General features: G+C 37.7%; 1 protein-coding gene across 1 annotated transcript; it reads right to left on the bottom strand.

Annotated features, from left to right (window-relative positions):
- Positions 1 to 1,198: 1,198 nt before the first annotated feature.
- LOC100371840 (NADPH oxidase 5-like) lies at positions 1,199 to 7,347 on the bottom strand. The gene is made up of 10 exons (XM_006823320.3): positions 7,181 to 7,347; positions 6,634 to 6,848; positions 6,341 to 6,529; positions 5,763 to 5,875; positions 5,296 to 5,487; positions 4,340 to 4,472; positions 3,751 to 4,148; positions 2,501 to 2,710; positions 1,839 to 2,105; positions 1,199 to 1,644 (listed from the first exon to the last, which is right to left on the bottom strand). Exons 1-10 carry the CDS (start codon positions 7,339 to 7,341, stop codon positions 1,513 to 1,515), a joined length of 2,010 nt encoding a protein of 669 aa, XP_006823383.2. The 5' UTR covers positions 7,342 to 7,347; the 3' UTR covers positions 1,199 to 1,512.
- Between the last annotated feature and the right edge of the window lie 11,879 nt (positions 7,348 to 19,226).

Genomic DNA, 19,226 nt, shown 5'->3' with positions numbered 1-19,226 from the left:
TACGCGGTGTCTCGGTGGCGGCGATGGCGACGCAGTTGATTGCATTTTGTTGTATTAGTAGTCACTGCTCTGAACAAAGTAATCCACTTTACTGTCGAACTACGTCAGCATGACGTCACTTCGTAGCCAATTCATTCTGGTCGTTAGACTTTCATACCAGCAGGAAACATTTGAAACTTCGCTTTGTAAATACAAACGTCGCGTTATGGTAATTTTCCAAATTTACCTATTAACACAAATGTACCATATGGCGCGGGGTCGTTTATTTTGGCGTGTCCATAGAAACATGCAAATCGTTCACAGTCAATATGACAACATGTGTGGACATGTGGTCGATCAAATAATCAATTAAAGGGCGGTGGTCGTCACGTCGCGTCCTGTTCGATGGGGGACTCATAGCGACGTACGCAACGCGTGTAAAGAACCGATTGTTTGTTTACATGAAGCTCGGACAAGCGCTACGCTACGACCACCGCCCGTTATGCATTGCATTTGCAAGTTTATACATCGGTAATCCCAGGCTAGTCTACTGGAGGTATGAACATATCTCCATGGTAACCTCAGTGTATATGAATTATTTATAAGTGGCAAATAGCTGCATAGTAGAATGAGGATGACGTTACGTGTGATTGGTTCAATGCGGACTCGTTAAATACTAATGAAACCCATTAATGCGGTGACAGTTTGGTTTTATGGCACCGCACAATAGAATAACTTTGAGAGATCAGTCTACAAACATTTACGTATAATATGCTGGCATATAAAATATAATTTATTTAGATCATATGTTGTGTATACTACAGTTATATATATATATATATATATATATATATATATATATATATATATATATATATATATATATATATATATATATATATATATATATATATATATATATATATATATATATATATATATATGCATTTTTGCGCAAACACGACCAAGTACCAGTAACCTTGTGATTTTCCTCACAGAATATACATATATAAAAGGCAGAATTTGAAATGCGAAAAAAACTGTCACCAGACAAGCTACTTTCTGATTGGTGTAGCCAGTTATTATGAAGGTTATAGCTCGCAATAATGTCTCAGCTATGGACGGTGAAACGAAATCAACTTGTACTTGTTGATGCGGAATTGTTTCCGCCTCTCAACGTTAGGCTAAAAAAAGGAATATACTAGTAGAAAGCAAGGTGTTCACATGATCGTCTTGTTTACTCTCAAGCAGAGACAGCGAGTCTGCCACTGTGTTCCATTTCATCATGATACACACCGTTTCAGACACAACGATGAAGAACCCGGATGAAGAACGATAATGATACACCGAATTACTGATATATTATGTCTACTGTATTCTAATTCAGATTTTTATCCGTCAATGTTATCAATGAAATGTACTTGTTATAAATGTTATTTCGTGAAACAAATCGATATCTGGCATAACTTAAAATATATGATATGTTACAATATAATATAAAATTCTCGATTGTTTGGTTTTGCAGAAATATGTCTAGAAGTTCTCCTGTCGAAATTTAAAATTGTATTGGCAACACTTCCGTTTTAATATTGACGCTAGGTTAGATGGCCCACAGTAAAACACTGTTACATCTCCTTTGTTCTCTGCAGCAATTGCCTGGAATGCCTGCAAAAAAAAATATACAAAATAAATATTAAATTTTTAATAAACATATCAATTGTCTCAAGGCTGTCATGTTTGCAATAAATAAAACGTCACTATTGTGAATAATATATGTATATGCTTTATGAATATGCTATCAAAAAAAATATCATTTTAATCAACAACATAAATTAGATTATCAAATTAATGGGCATTACCTCATCCCAATCTGGTTTGCCAGGGTTAGTTTTTGTCATCAATCCTGTAATCATATCACGATTTTCCTTCTTATGTATTAGATCAAGCGCCATCTGGAGGCCAAAACTGTCAAGATCGCCCTTGCCGCGTGCTGACGTCATGTACAGATGAAAATCGATAATGTTGTTCAAATTCGATAATTCAGACTGCTCTTGTTCTAATTGGTTCAATAGATTCACGAACCATTCAAATGATGTCTGGCTCCGGTTAATCCAATAAAAATCGACCTGGTGGGAAAATAAAATAATATTTTATTCAATCACAAGGAACAATACAACATCAACACAAAGTTGTTATAACAGTGTTACTGTTACGGCAAATTTATATGATTAACAATAACACTCAAAAATTCAATCGACTGATTACTTCGGATTGTGACACAGTGGCATTGGTGGTTACCTCAAGATTGCAGAATTGTTTTGCGACCAAGGAAATAACCACGTCCTATGTAACTTCACCTGCTTTACCGACTTTCCCTCTAGTAAATTTTACTGTGTTCCCATGAAACTTTAACAACTTTCATGGCGAATTTCTACGCAACTTGATCGACTTTCCACGTAAGTTTGCCGACTTCCTGGGCAACTTTACCGAATATTTACAAAAAAAAACACAACAATTTTACCTTTTTTAGAGTCAGATTCGTCTCTGGCAGTTCTTCCCTCCACGCATACCTGCATTTTGGGCAAACGTTTTTCGTGGATTTGAATTGCTCGTTAATACTCTGTAGAATTGAAGCAAATGGCGTGACGCCAATACCCGCACCGATCAAGACAGCGTGCTGCGAGTCAAATATGTGTTGAGAAGGGGAACCATATGGACCATCAATGTATACCTGCAATATAACAACAATCACATACTGTAAAATCATTTACTTTCACTGGCATTTAATTTTGAGCATACTAGTATTCACCGATTTCGAGTTCATGAACTTGCCATGGAGACAATGAGTTCCATAGTGATTTTACATATTCATGAAGATTTAATTTAGCGATATTTACTGCATATATTTACAATGAAAAGACCGAAATTAAAACACCGTGAATAATTAGTGCCTCTACAGTAACATTAAATAGACTACACGGAGGACGTGGGGGTATTTTTGAGTATCTTTGAATGGAAGTGGTCGTTGCGCTATTCAAGCACGTGATATGAGTCCCATATGAACAAAGATGGTGACCTTGCGTAGCGCAGATCACATTACCTCAACAGGGACGGTACGTTGGATAATTGGAACCATCAACGAAAATTTCAAAAAGTCGAAGTTGGTATTTAGTGCACATCGCGTTCAGATCAAAACTCGCGTTCGTGCTCACCACGCGTTAGATTGTGTGGATATCAGTGTTTTTTTTGTCAACACAAATCTCGCGCATGCGTGGCGCGACGACCACCACACTTTAAATATGTTTGCTTGATATTGCCTATTGATAAACAAAGTAGAGTATGGCTTATCGAAAAATGAAAACGTTGTATAGCAGTATACATTGAATAAAATAACGAATACGGGGCTTATGTGCGTGTACCTCGAATTACCTGTACACATAAAAAAACTCAGGCCGCTGGCGCATGCGCAGTTGGATTTTTCGTTATTTCACCAATGAATACTATTTGTATTATTATAGATCTCACTATTTTGAAATACTAGTAGTCAAAATTATTCGTAGTGCCTCTTTGATGATATTTTGAAATGGAAAACTATATATATTGATATGTTTTCTGTTAGCAAAGACAAAAAAAGTTGACCTCTCTGGTTAGGGGTAGCGTAAACAAATCTCGCCAACACTTTGTTTAGTTTTTAAGATTAAACATTAAGAAAATTAACGCAGTGGATTAACCAAAACAAGACATGAATCTATCGATATAAAATTAACTAACTTCCAACTCAGTGTCACTGTCCTCTTTTTGAACAACACCGGACATGGTTTGTAGCGGAGGTGACGTAGAATGGATATCCAATAAGTCAAACACTATCCTATCATCGTCGTTCTCATTGGCAGTAGATCGGTCACGTGGATTTATGTCGCAGCGTTTTTCATCTGCAATGAGTACATTCGGTAAACTCATATTATCTTCTATATCTAATATTTGCAATTCCATGGCATCCAACTCACTTAGGATATCGACAGTTGTAATACTGTCTTTCTTTGCCCACGTGACATCATTACTCGTCGGTGATGGACTGGGCTGTGTGTCACATGCCTCCCTCACAGAATAATATTTGTGGAGTTTCTTTGTCCAGTTTCCAACAGCTCTGATGTGTAATGATATAGTATCTGCGAAATAGAACATACATTATTTATTTGGTTTTATGTACAAAAGCTAAAACGATGTCTGTAGAATATACGGATAAGTGAATCAGGCGTTTCTGGCGCCAACAACAACAACAGAAACTACCGGTAACATAAAAGAAAAAGCTGTACATTATATTTGTCTTCGGTTAGACGGATGACGTCATATTTCTTACCTAGTTGTTGAGGGGCACTACTGATCGTGAATGGATGCCATTCATATTTAGCGATCCGTGGAATATTGATATAAACATATTCCCCACACTGAAAATTGAAATGCGGTGGCCTCTTGATCCGAAGATGTACTACCTAAGAAAATAAAATAGGATATATATGTTATAATGAAAACGTAATACTAGTAATATGGGTTCTTCGTGTTACATCCGGGCATTTTCCCGAAAACTTGCGCGTCGTCGCTGTAGCTCAGTGTTAGACTGGCACAGTCTGGGCGATTCATTTCTTTTTAAATTTAAAATTAAATAAAAAAAAAAATAGCGAAATGGAGGTGTTAACGCAAAATCCCCTGTAACCGCGAAATCACCCAGACTGTGGTGGTTTTCCGGTTCATCCCACCTTTCGCAAAACTATTTTTATCCATTTTTTTTTTAAATCACCACAGCTGGGCCACTCTAGCTTAGTTTGTATGTGTACACTTCTTTTGTATGAGTGGCACGCTCGACACCTTTATGATCTGTGGTCGTTCATTATTGAAGAGTAGGTTTATGGGAGATTTTACCATATTCTAGATAAAGTACGACTACACAACCAACACAGTGTCGATTTTAACGACATAGACCACTTTTCCGGAAATAGTGAGACTGAGGTGTAAGCACGACGCCCGCTTTTGTCATGGTGCAAATAACTTGAAGACGAACATGTTAGTCTATTGATTTTCGGTAAAATGGAATCTTATTGTAGCCACGTTGATTGGTAAACCCACAAGCACAATATCACGCGTGCAAGTTTACTTCACACCCCGAAACGACTTCCGGGAAAGTGGTCTATTGCGACCCCCACCCCCACCCCATGTAAGTCAATTTGACGTCACAGGAACGCCGCGTCACTAGAGGGCACAGTCTACAGGAATAATGTACATCACAATAAACACACATGATGTATATACAAGACTTACTTTAGATGGCAGAGTCTTCGCCGTCTTGATGTATGTTTTACCGTAGTTTGATCTCTTTATACACTTGGTACGCAGGATTCGTTCCATTACATACAGTATACCAGGAAACAGAAACCATATCCAGAAGTAAGGCGCATGCGCAATCAGTACTGCCCATAGTAAAAATATCAACTGATGAGTCCAGTAGAAAAGCTAGAATAAATACAAAAAAATAGCACTGTAAAACCATTAATTATCACTATATTGATGTTTTGAACAATTTCACTATGTTTTAATTTCACGAATTGGTCAAAGAAACAATGAGTTTTATTGTTATTATACATGTTCACGTAGATTTAATTTACGGATTTTACTCATCAGCGAAAATATAAAAATTAAGACACAGTGAATAATTAACGCATTTACAGTATCTGCTTATGTGTATAAAGTGTGCGTTGGGAAATTCGTGATTGACCTTTGACCCTTACCTGGAAATAACCGTTTCTCCTGACGAATGGTAATGAACACGCCACAATGATAATTAAAATAATAACCAATAGCAGCCCAGTAAGATTTGCCAAGTTATCATTCCATTTGAAACCTGTCATAAATAAGTAAAGATTTTGTAATTACTCGCTGTGACCATCGTCAGAATCGCACGGTCCCGTGTCTTCGACCTATAGGCCTCTGTTTAGAGGCTTGGCCGAATAAACTTAGACCTTGGCTAGTGAAGATGGCTGTGAAATTCGAACACGAACCGCGCTTTTAATTGAGTGGTTCGTCTTGTAACTTCATTAGTGTAGACGAATATTAACTCATTGGACATTAAATGGCTGATTAAAGCGGGGAGTCGTCACCTGCGCATGCGGCAGAAGGCATTGTTTACAAACACGCGTCTACCCATGAGTCTTTGCGTTTTTAGCGTGGGTTGTTGTCGTCGCCTGGGACTCAATTCCCGCGCTTGCGCAGCTGACGACCCTCCCGCTTTAAATTGGTCAACTTCTTATCGTCCAAGCGATAATTAATAAGTGATCAATTATGAATAATTATCTAATATACTACTCACCAAGGTTTAGAAGATGTGACACTGTGTGGATAATACTAAGTATTACAATTATCCAACCAACCATCTTATGTAACATCACGTGGTCGTCTAATGGAAGATAATATCCTAGCATTGTACGGCGTAGCCACGTGAGGCATTTCCTCAACATTAATATGACAATGAACATAGTGTTGAAACTTAGACACCTTCCTGCCAAAAATGAGTTATTTCAAGAATTACTGGCATGAGAACTTTTTAGCAACTGAACGGAAATCACTTGTCAGTTGAAATCACGTTGATTATCTTTGACTTACCAGATCCTTTGGCAATTGCAATCCAGACGTCTGAGGGCGCTCCGTAATTCTGATAACCTGCCTCGGCAAACAACGCCATATTGAGAAGAACGTAGCAAGCGAGAAACGCGACGCACTTCTGATTGTCTCCAAGGTAACGATAAATGAATTTGAACACAGATGGCGTTTTATTCTTCTGCTGCTTTTTGGGGGATGGGTTCAGCCAGCTTGTTGCACTATGGACGGAATTATGATTATATATATATATATTACCTCAATCACCTTTTAAGTCGAGCATCTGTGACGTCAATATGACGTGCAGATGTGTAAGCAGGGCATTACAGCTCCATGGTGTAAGTAATGTCGTTCATAACGACAATTCTGGTTCATTCTTTACTATTTTTGTTTTCATACATCTAAGTTAGTCATTTTGAATGACCTCAGATCAAAACAATCTGTTACGTCACTGAAATAATTTGTCGCTGGAGGGCGCTTATAGCGAAGGTCTATTCACATCTTGAACGAAAGAAACGGTTTTTAATTCGCGTACATGATTAATTGTACGTACCTAGTAGTTAAATTGTCTAATATCTCGGGATATTTTTCTAATTGTACTCGAAAATCTTCAAACGTGATTACACCAGTGCCGTTGCGATCGGCGTCATTAAACAAGACGTCGGTCAACGTGTCTAGCTGTTCACTTGTACATTTAACACCGCTGTCTTTCATGCTCGATAATAATACAGTACGGAGTACATTCCAGTCAATTACATCATTTCCTGTTAGAGACAGTGTGAGAAGATCCATAAGTAACTTTATATACACGAGAGTGCGGTTAACGCCCCGGGGTTCACGCACCGCGTCCCGCCACGCTAGAAGTCGCGTGAATGGTCGCAACGACGTAATATTCGCTAAAAAGGCTGTTTCCCTTCTATATTGCACCATAATGTTAAAAGTTATTAACATTTATTGCTTGTTATAACAACATTTTTAAAAATGTACACTTCTAAACGAAGTGAATATTCTTAGATCATTATTATGTAGTTGCTTTTTATGTATTCAATCATTGTTACACATGAACACACGATGCATTATACCACAGTCCCTCAACACCGGAACTGTGATTATTCATACTTTCAATTTTGTATACGTCATATGAGCCCCACACCGAACACGAGACGTTGGGTGACGCTTCAATCTAATAAGACCCCCCCCCCGCGAAAAAATAATTGGGAGGCGTCGCCCCTCCATAATCAACTTGAAGTTGAAACCTTTTGTGTCAGCAAAATTAGCCTCTCAAAATGCAGGAAATAGCGTTTCAGAGGGTATAGATTCCATTTTTTTAAGGAGGGCATGCCTTTCTAGAAAGGTCGCTCCTTCGGCGCGAGGTTGGTGAGCAATCTCTGACCACTAAAAAAAGGTCTGAGCCAGAATGAACAAAGAAAATGTACACCTACCGCTAACATCGTAGACTTTAAATAGAAAGTTTAACTTGTCTGTTTTTGTTCCGTAATAAAGTCGATTTATTGCGTACAGTAGATGCCTTGTATTCACTCTACCAGTATTGGTGTTGTCATAGAGACTGAAGAAACGCTTGGCAAAGAATGACTGAAACAAAAGATATGAAATTCAAATTATTTAGCAAAAGATGTATTATTAAAATATCAAAGGCTAATAAATCCATTGATAGTGTTAAAAATACAATAGAGAAGTTGTTGGTGTTTTATATTTTTAATTTTAAATTGTTTTTCATGTCAATATCTCATACGATGATTTTAAATCTTGCAACAATACGTCGTATTTAAGGCGGCATTGACGTCATGCCGAAATACCAAGTTTCGATTACATCGATGTGATATCGAAACACATTCCCCTTGAATGCATTTGGTTGGGCCGTAACTGACTTTTCATGCATATGATTCTTGGTGAGGGCATGGAGCTTTGTTTTTAGCTCTATGGTGAGGGTCACCATGTATTTTGAAATATAAATGCAGTTATATTGTTTATGACTTTTTTATGTTTGTTAAATAAGTATCAGATACAGAATAATGTGGATATAAATGAACTATAAAAGGTCTTAGTGTGTAGTGTACAAAGTTCTAAGACGCAAAGCGGTTTACTTAAAATAACTGACCTTTTTCAAATGCAGAGCTTCTTTGAAGTCCAGAAAGTCGATCATTTTATCTTCTTTATCTCCTCGCACACCAAATAAATAGTGAAACCATGACAACCATTTTTCTTCTTTTGACAAACTGGGGAAAACAAGAGGAGGTTAATAATAACAATAACAAAATAACAAATATGACTATACATAATATTATTCTCTTGTCACATTATTTACAAACACTACCAAATCGAAACTTACAAACTGATTACACGTAAGCATGATACAATGTCCACACAACTCAAATAACCACTTCCGTGGGCATCCAATATTTTAAACAACTTCTTGGCACACTGCAAAAAACACAAAACATAAGTAATTATTAAAGGGCAGTAGTCGTATCGCCACGCATGGGCGAGATTATGGGTCTCATATAAACAAAGATGGTGACTTTGACTGTTGCGCAGATCAACATGTACAAACTGAGACGTTACGAAACTTTAATTAGGTACTTTTTAGGTGGTTGGAAGGTATCGAAGGAGTCACCGGTGGTAATTAGTGTAAGTCGCGCCCAGGTCAAATCTCATATTGTGATTCTCATTAAAAGAGCGCATTGGATTGTGGGGTAATCAATGTTTATCAACACAAATGTCGGACATGCGCAGCGAGACGACTACCGCGCTTTAAACATTCAGTGCATGCGCGTCATTGTAAAAAAAACAGCCTCTTTACGGCACCTTGTTATCACACGAGGAGATAAAAATATTTGTTGTACTTCTACTACCCAGTAATATATAAATCAAGTTAAAGACCTGCATATGGCATAGAGAGGTATTCTGTAAGTATTCCGTATTTAAAATTGTACAAGTAACCATGTGTATACCACCACAGTCACTCTCCTAGTAGAGTGGCTGTGATACCACTTACCTGACTGGTCTTTATGGTATCTCTAAAGCTCTTCATGGAAATTTCATGATTTTCTCCGCACACATTTTTAAATAATTTGTAAAACCAGTCTACATCTTGTTTCTGTTTTCCTTTACTGTAAATAATGTTGGATGAGAATGAATTGAGCTTACTTTTATATATAACAAAGACTTTACAATTGATTATGTTTCAATTACGCATGCGCAGTATTGCATAATTTCAATTTACATCAATACTACACAGTAATACCGCGATAGCACCGCTTACCTGGACAGTCTATAGAGTGCTCCTATCAACTCGTGAAAGTACATACTGCCGCCATTTTGTCCACTGAATATAGTATATAGTTGATATGCCAAATCCTATAATGAAAGTTACGGTAATAGTGAGTGGTTATTTATGGAAATTGCATTAGTCATTTGTGGTGGCATTGGTCGCAGATCATATGTTGCTGATTGTCTTTGTTACATTATTTGGTATATTGTAAATGTTTTCTCCAAACACAGGGTAAAATGACTACGTATATTCCAAACTGACATCATGAACTTTCATTTGTTGTTGTGAAATAGCAATTTAGTCACGTGGTAATGACATCACGTCATAATAGCATACCACGTGTTTCCGGTTGTCAGAAAGTACACTTATGTATACTGCTGTGCCGCCCATAGCCGAACGCATACTCTCCCGAACGCGACGATTCAATGTGCCACTGAATACAAAAAAATGTATGTATCAGAAAAAATCACCCTCTTCATAGCTTCTCCTGCAAAGTGCATCAACTTTGACTGCGGGGGAAACATGAAACAGTCAATTCACCCTCGTGTTATAGGCTTTACGGTATCAGCAAGGCGCGTCGACACTTCTGAACAAACATCATCTAAGTCTAATTAGTTTATATCGGCATGTCACAGGTCAGATGCACACGTAATGCTGTGTTCTCCCAGGAAGCTCCCTGGTTCTCCCAGGGTATCTTCGGGCATGGCGGTTTTACAGTGTTCAAACTTTCAAGAAAACAATAAAAGTTGTGATTTTTCTAATCGATTTTATTGTTTCAAAATAGCTACTGATTGTTATGTCATGCTGTCCAAAATTCCCTAGAAGACCACTGTGACGCCTACATTAACTGCAACACGGTTAGTAACCGTGACTGCAATAACGGTCTTAGGACGAGAATGTAGTTTTCATTTTAATAATACATGTAAATATTGGTAGCAACCGCTAGCGTGTGCTGTCCCATTATACTAGAAGGACTGTGGTATGTTGAAGAACGTGGATTCGTGGTTTAATACCGAAAATGACAAATAAAGTAACGTAATTGTTCTCAGTGTGATACTGGTTGCCTTATTTGACAACAACGGCTTTCTACTAGCCCGGAATTCTACGGGGTGGTTACCAACACACCGTGGAAATGATTTGACAAATTTGGAAAACAATCCTCATAAAATATTACATGGCGTAACATCGGTCCGGAATTATGGGAGTTATACAGAAGAGCAACGCTACATTCCCCAAAAAAGTCGCGACATGTTTTGCACGAAGTCCCGGACTTGCGAGGGAGGGTTGGTGTGATTACCCGTATTGCACGGCAATTTAGTTTACCGTACTCTCAGAGTACTTGGAACTTACCTCTGATAGCGAGGTGGCTCGGTCCACGAACTCCCTTTCTTTTATAAATCTTGACTCTCTGGTATTTAAGAAACGTTCCTCAAACCACGTCAATGCGATCGTTGTAGAGTTCTGTACGAAGTCTGGTACAATTTCGATAACTGCGTTCATAGATTTTGGTTCCATCCCTGATCGGTGATATATGAATGTTACGTAACGATTTTACAGTCATTCGGTGAATTTCATGTATTCTATATTGGAGCGAAGAAGCGAAAATCATCTGGTATTTACGTTGCTACCATCTGATATGTGATCTATTAGCACGATAACGTAGTTTTCAAGGAAACCGTTGGAAAGAAGTGTGAAACGTGTACGTCATACCGGGGTCCAAACACTCGAATTTATAACACCTTATTCATACCCTATCTGTCGACGTCGTTTATTTTTTAATCGTTGCTGTCTACTTTAAGTCAATATTGTAAAGGAGATAAGGCACGTAATCCAAACATTTGTTGATTTCTTAAACTCAACTGAATGGAATTATTCAGACTGTCGGCGACACTGTGTCTCCGGTAAAACAATTGAAGCTTAATTATGATGGCGCCGACACTACCGAGGTTCAGGGAGCTGTAATGAGAGGGAGCTGTAATGAGAAGGAGACTGGACCAATTCTAATCCCCATTAACGCCCTTTGTTTTAAAGACTGTAATCCCTTATAAAACCATTGTGTACGATTCCTTTGTCCCGTGTGATCGACGCCGCGGAGAACGTCCCTGATTTCACGCCCACTGAACTGAATAGCACTTGACGAGTCACGTGCACAGTGCGCAGTTAAGGTTGAAGGTTATCACTCATTACAGCTCCCTGATAATATTAGCACCACGGATTTAATTATTAGGGATTCGTCGCTTCAAAACTGGGCTGGAGATTTCATGTAAAGAAATTTTGTGAAAAAAAAGAAAATTTACGCGACTGCATAGTAAATGTAAGGAGGGAATGTATATCGCCAGACATATAGAAAATAAAATATTTAGAAAAAAAAAATTAAACCAGTAATGAATCACATTCTCAGTGTGTGTTTATGAAATTTGGTTTGCTTCACGGTAACCTGACTTTGCCATTTATACACTCACATAATATTTCATTTATTGAACAAAAAACAAAGGAGAGTATGTATGCAACCCAACACATTGTCCGCGTAGCTAAAACAGATTTTCAATGTGACATACTCCCTTCCGGGTTTCTAACGCAATTTTGGCATTTTTATATATTTCGTAAATTTCTAACGAGATTTAGAACAACCATATCCGTCAAAAACTTGACCAATCACAACGACTTAGCGGACGAATGACAGTAAATCGGCCAATGATTGAATGATACAAATACACTCATGGGGTACACTGATGGGCGTTACCATTTTTTTCTTCAGCCAATGAAAGCGTCTTTTATTTTTTTGAATGCAGCGCGAGGCTCTTCCGAGATAATTTTTTTTTTATAAATTCCCGTTCATGCCTTTATACGGTCATGAAAAAGCACTGGGCAAAATCGTTGATATACGATTGTATACGCAGATATACATTTTGTGTATATTCACGGTATACGTTTAGTATACGCAGATATGATTACGTATACAAATCGTGGAATATACGTACATATGCGCTACGTATTTTTATGGTTTCTTTCACACATGCCCGCCTTGGGTGGCACGCAGCGTATACGTACGTATTTTACGTGCATTCTCGTAGTACAATTAACGTTGTTTAAACGAAGTCTGTATATTTACGCATACGTGGAGTATACTGTGCGCGTGGAATTGTCCGGTTTTATTTGGGATCGCGGTCGCCAGTACTTATAATAAATAATTACCGGAACTGTCGACTCACATGGCGTCTTGAAACGATCTAAAAACGTCTCCTGTTTTGCCGAGTACATGTAATTGAGAAATGCCTATGTACAGGTACAATTTAGAAACGGTTGTTACTAATTTCTAAATTAAAAAAAAAAACATTTCCTGACTGAAGTGCACCATCGCTTTGATAATAACGTGACGTCTTCATTTGTCTCACTATACACTGGTGAATTCGAACACAAGACAGGAAATTGCACAATACGTTGATTAATTGCAATATCATTCGCAAGCCTGAATGAATGCGAACAATACAGGTGTGAATATTTTGGCGAGTGTTAAAATACTTTCCATTCGGGTCGTGTGAGTGTTTCTCGGGGCCGCTTGTGGTCTCATACACGTGAATGTTGGCCGATCGGCATTTTGGTAAGAATAGCCACAAAGTCCATACCAAAAAAGTGAAATGAATTCTCACTGAGAGACATGTAACAAAATTGGTCGAATTTGCTGTCATCGCCATTTCTAGGGATCGTTTGATTACGGAGTTTCATTTCTATTCCATTTACCATCGTACGCTGCGTTATTTTCAGAATACGATCTATATCACCACAGTCACTCGGAACACATACAGTGAACAACGCTAAATATCGCATTTTCATTTCAAACAACTATGGATATTTCTGGCTAGTACTCTTTGCAGTGACGTTTCAGATTTGCGAACACAATTCTCATTGTCTTCGTTGAACCATAGACAGTCTATGGTTGAACCTGCTATGTGGTACTTGGCAACATATTAGGAACTGTGTAAATGTTTGTGAAAACTAGACTGACGATTCATGTTTTAGTGCATTCACATCACGTGATATTGATTGACATCAGTTAATTATTCATGCTTAGCAGCGCAACGGTTTACCGGTTCATGTTTTTTTGTACCTTTATTCAACAAAATCTTAATTTTAACTTTAATTATTGTCATAAATACAACATTGAATAACTGCAGTGATATTCATAGCCACATACATCTACTGTTTTCTGCAGCGAGAATTGCAAAGAAATAATTCTTATTGTTTAGAAGCCTATTTGTATTTATACTTGGGTCACGACGATCCTTTTCCGAATCTGTCTGTAAACTTGTATTTTGTTATCAGGTTTCATTTATAAATTTAAATAAATGTTTGTCTCTTACTATCATTTGAATTCCTGAATACATTTTACTAGAAATTTTCCATAGTCTATGGTGTACGTGAGAGATACTCCAATGGTGCAGTCTCTCGTTCGGGTATATATATTCATTTCATCTTTGTGGTAGAGTGTCCCACAATTCTTTGCGTGAACAGGCGTCCGTAGAACACTGTCCAAAATAATGAGGGCGCAATACACTGGTTGGACGTTATCATTATGGGCTGAGTTGGAACCGTCGTCACTAACAAATTAAACACTACGTTTTTAGTACGTACAGAATAGTAAAATAACAAATATCTATATTACTGGTGGAAATAAAATAATAGTCGAACATGATGAAACTGTGAAATGTCGAATTTCGCAATCGCACACCACTACTAACAAAATGCTATACGCTAACGTGACTGAAGTGATGAGCCCTTTTGAAATCAGTTACGTAATTGTTGCATTAATCCAGAAACAAGATGTCCCATTTCCATCGTAGTTGTCGTTGGTCTGACGTTCAGCGTTCAGGCTGATCTCAATCCCCATCTCATCTTCACCAAGTCAAAGTTTATTCGGAAGTTTTGATAGATCTCGCCCACAGTCTTCAAGCATCTCGGATCACCAACATTATGCGATCTTTAGTTTACAACAGTAAATCGTTTGCGCAAGGAAGTCATGGCTACATCAAAACAAACAGAAAAAAGCGTGCTATTTTAAAAACCGAAACCAAGTCACCACAAGAGAATAATATCAACCCTTTTAGAAGTTCTGAAAATCAGCGTGTACGGATTGACCCTGCAGTATTTGTGTAAGTTGTGTTTAACTTTCAGTCGATGTAGCGTGTCTAGCTGTGTCATTCCTCAAATTGACAAAGGGCTCAGGCTGTTCAGCAATTAACCGACACAGCCTAGTGTAAAGTGGGCGTTAGACTTGCATAAAGGCTCTTGTTTTATTTTATTATTAAATAAAATATGGTAGTGTATAAATGGCGATAGCGGTAACCCAACTTTCGTGGTAACCCGGCTCTCGCCATTTACACGCTCCCACTACCAACAAAGGAGCTACCACGCGATACTCGAAACGTTGCCTGAACCAATCACAAACGAGAACAGACAATGAATTTTCGGATTAACACCTCTGTTTTCCCCCGCGCTGACCAACGTTTCCCCACACTAACGAAAAAATCTGTTGTCTTCTACTGACTTCCTGTAAGCAAGTGTGGGTGGATGTAGCCATATAGCACTAATACTTCATACCAACTTGCATTTTAACAACAGTTTTATGTGGCATAATATTTGAGGCAAACATTTGAAATCACGGGATATGACCATTGCAATTATTTTTTTCACGCTGTCTTATTTATATTTTTTTAATTTTTTCTTGAATGTGTCAACGTTTGTTCCATCTACAGCTCGCGTGCATTTTTTATTCTTGGTGATTGGCTTGCGTTTTGTTAACAAATTTTTCACCCCTATAATTTTAAATATAAAATACATAAGTTGTTACTACAATGATTAGCACGTTTTGATTTCGATCGGGAGGTAGGTTTGAATCTCATTGCCCACTGTTGAGTCGGTAATATATTGAGTAAAAACTGTCCAGGTCACCAAACATTATACCGGTAGTACAACACCTTTTCCTATTCAAATTTGCTTGACAAATCTCAATTAAACTGTTACATATTCTATTTTAGGTACTGTTACCAGAAAATGACAGCTTGGAAAAAACAAATAAAGAACCAAGAAGGAGATGAGTAAGTGTTAATTTATAGTTTTTATAATTTTGAATTCGTTTTATTCAAGCTTGTTAAAATAGCAGTAATAATAAATATAGTGTTAGTTATAAATAACATTTCTATCATTTAAGCTGGCAGAATGTCGGGAAAAGAAGTTAAAGAGGAAGAACAAGAGATGTGGGAGATGGTGATGAAAGTTGTGGACATTATGATGTCAGATGAGGAAGACGGCGAAGAAGATCGGAAAGGAATGTTCATTGTGAGGTCTCCGACATTCAGGTCATGGCACTGAACGACTTGATTTTGGATTAAGACAACCGAGTGGCAAGGAGGCAACCGATCCGCATGCTCCAGAAATAAGTAGGACCACCATGTACCTGTCAAACCCCACGTGATTGCCCTAAGTTTTGATGACCAGCGTGGTCTTTTTCTGATTCCTACCCAAACTCAAACCCTTTCAATATTTTTAGCTTATAACTGGAATTTTATTTCTTTTGTTTCATTGAATTTATAAATTACTTGACATTAAATGCATTAATTGTTGAACTTCGTTATTTCTGTTAAAGAAGTCCACTAAATTTAAACCACTTGAAATGAACTTATTTTTCACCTTCAATTAAATTGGAATTAAAACCCCATATGATTTATTTATGTATGTCGAGGAAGATTTGTGTACTTGTAAGTGTGTGTATTGTTATTACAAATAAATACTAAATCACTTGAATTACAAATGTATGTCTTTTATTCCCACCTTTGCAATTGCAATTACCCAAAAACAACTCCTCAATATTAATTAACACGAAATTGCATTAGTTGCAATGTGTTATCGTTGACCGTAGATCTACTGTAAACGTTATTTCCGATTATGAACTGTTCACGTTGCCCTGATCCTACTTGTGTTGAACATCGAGTGGCCAAATATTTCATTGTGAATCACCTCCCACGTTTAATTTCCTGTGGTATGCGATCTAGTCTGATGCAAGTCAAGGGAGAACAGTCACTTGTAACCTACAGATAAAGAATGGGTTAATGTCTCGTTGCTGGTCCTGTGTTCATAAAAAAAACGTCTGATCACTGGGATGGCCATGGGTGTGGCAATAACCATTTCTTTATCTTTACATGTATATGACTGTAACAGGAGCTCGTGATATTGCTAGGTTGTTGTATTGTGTTTATAAATAAATGTGTTGCGGTAGCAAACACTAGTAATATTATCGATACTTTATTTATAAACAAAATACTAGTACCTAAAAAAATTACAAGCACGTGCGGCGCCCAAGAACCAAATTACTACGTGAATGATTAACCGGAAATGAAGCATGACCTAAGATATATGACCTGTATGCAAATGTTCCTGAAAAATCAGCCAATAGCATGCCGAGTATACGCAAAATATACGTAGATCTACGCCGATGTGTGCACTGGTTTATTGCGTGACCGTATACTAGTACGCTACGTATACGTCGATCTGCGTCAGTATTAACTCTGTGCAGTGGTTTATCACGTGTCCGTATATACTACGTATACGTAGGAATACGTTAGACAGCATTGTTCTGCATTAGGTCACCGTCCCTCATTGAGGGACGGTGGTTGAATGTACGAGTGCGCCGACCAACGTGTATCTTCGAATATCGGGAATATACGCGTGCGAATACGCTAATGTACCCGCCGTATACCAACGATTTTGCCCAGTGAAGAGTATTATTGTTGTAAATGTCGAGTAGACTCGGATGTTAATTTTATAATTGGTCGAAGCAATATGGCCCGTATCACACCACAATGTTACCATGTTGTGTCCCAAGTCCCTCCACATCGTAGAGTTGTGGGTTTCTCCCTATAAAAAATAAACTAGTCAGAGAAAAAGACCTGCTGTACATTACCGCTTTTGAATTATGTTCTGCAATATATCCTTCTTTGCTTTCTGAAATATGCTACTATACAATGGGCTTTGTTTTTGACTTTACCGTTAATGGCATAACAGAACCGACCATCGGGGATAGAAAACATGAGATATATTCAAAATAGCAAGGCGTTTCAGGTACAATCCGTTATCAGGTCGACCATGGAGATAAACGGTCCGGCATTCATACGTGAGTTAAACAGTGGAGTGAATAATAGGGAATTATAACGAACACTGAATCAATCAAAACGATATAGAGAATGCCGGAAAATGAATATTGGTTTGTTTGTGTATGATTCACTGTCCTGTTTGTTGACGTATGGTATTGTCACCAGTGATTAGGGTTACAGCTGGGATTCTAATCTAGGTACCGCAATGCGGCCTAGTAAATGTTTAGCGACTGCATGGGTAATGCATCTTGTGTGCTGTTCCCCAATACAGGGCAACGAGTACAGTACATTTGATTTCAGTGAATTTATTCTAGGAACTGTGTTTTTATAAAGTACACAAGATTGGATGATATGCAAGAAAATGATTATTTAATGTGTAGAGCACCTGATTGACCTTTTATTCATCGGTGTTGAAAACATGTTTAAAAGTGTAGTATAGTCAATTGCTCGGTGAAATACCTGTTACTGAGCTATGATTTGGTTGTACGGTCCAAACAGTCTTTTATGTTGGTGGTGGTAAAAATGTCACAGTGGAAATACCATAGGTAGAAAGATATGTTCCAACTCTAATCTTAGTAAACAAACAGTTTGTTTTTTTGGTCTACCAGTGTTCGGAGTTCGGCGACGATTGACACACACGGTTTTTTACTTCTCCGAGCGTATCCTTTTTTCAAGGAATATAGCTTTTGTCATGACAGAAAGTCTAATAACTGGGATGGTCATCGGGTTATATTGATATCTAGATTGCCGTCTAGATTCAAAACAAATTCTCAAAATATATTAATTCTCAAGCGATTGAGAGGGATGTTATGTTCGGCACTTGGGAAAGAGTTTCTTTTGTACCTCCACTAACCCTAAGCTAACTTTAAGTCCCACTCACATTTCCAATTTCAAATTGTATATTTATTTTCAAAGTACGTGTGAAAGGACCACTTTCACAATAAGAATACTAGTAGTATAGTCTAATAGTCTAACAAATACGGGAGCAAAAATAAAAGCAGCTGGTTATTTTTAATATTGTTTTCTCTGATATTGAAACAGTATATATGTGTACGTACCCAATATGTTCGAAATGAATGAAATAGACGTTGTCATTTCCTTTTAGTGTAAATTTGTTTCACATTGCAAGCCTAATTGAAAGTACGATGGCGCAAGTACGA

Source organism: Saccoglossus kowalevskii, chromosome 9 (genome assembly GCF_978046115.1).
Source record: "Saccoglossus kowalevskii chromosome 9, keSacKowa6.1, whole genome shotgun sequence".
NCBI classification, from domain to species: domain Eukaryota; kingdom Metazoa; phylum Hemichordata; class Enteropneusta; family Harrimaniidae; genus Saccoglossus; species Saccoglossus kowalevskii.
Note: the sequence above shows the minus strand (reverse complement) of the source record. Positions and strands in the feature narration are given on the sequence as shown.

Coding starts and splice junctions, on each gene's coding strand:
- LOC100371840 (XM_006823320.3), bottom strand. CDS start 7,341: ATGAAAGACAGCGGTGTTAAATGTACAAGTGAACAGCTAGACACGTTG. Junction 2,711..3,750: donor ACAGTGACACTGAGTTGGAA/GTTAGTTAATTT, acceptor GTTATATTGCAG/GTATACATTGATGGTCCATA. Junction 2,106..2,500: donor CGAATCTGACTCTAAAAAAG/GTAAAATTGTTG, acceptor TTTTCCCACCAG/GTCGATTTTTATTGGATTAA.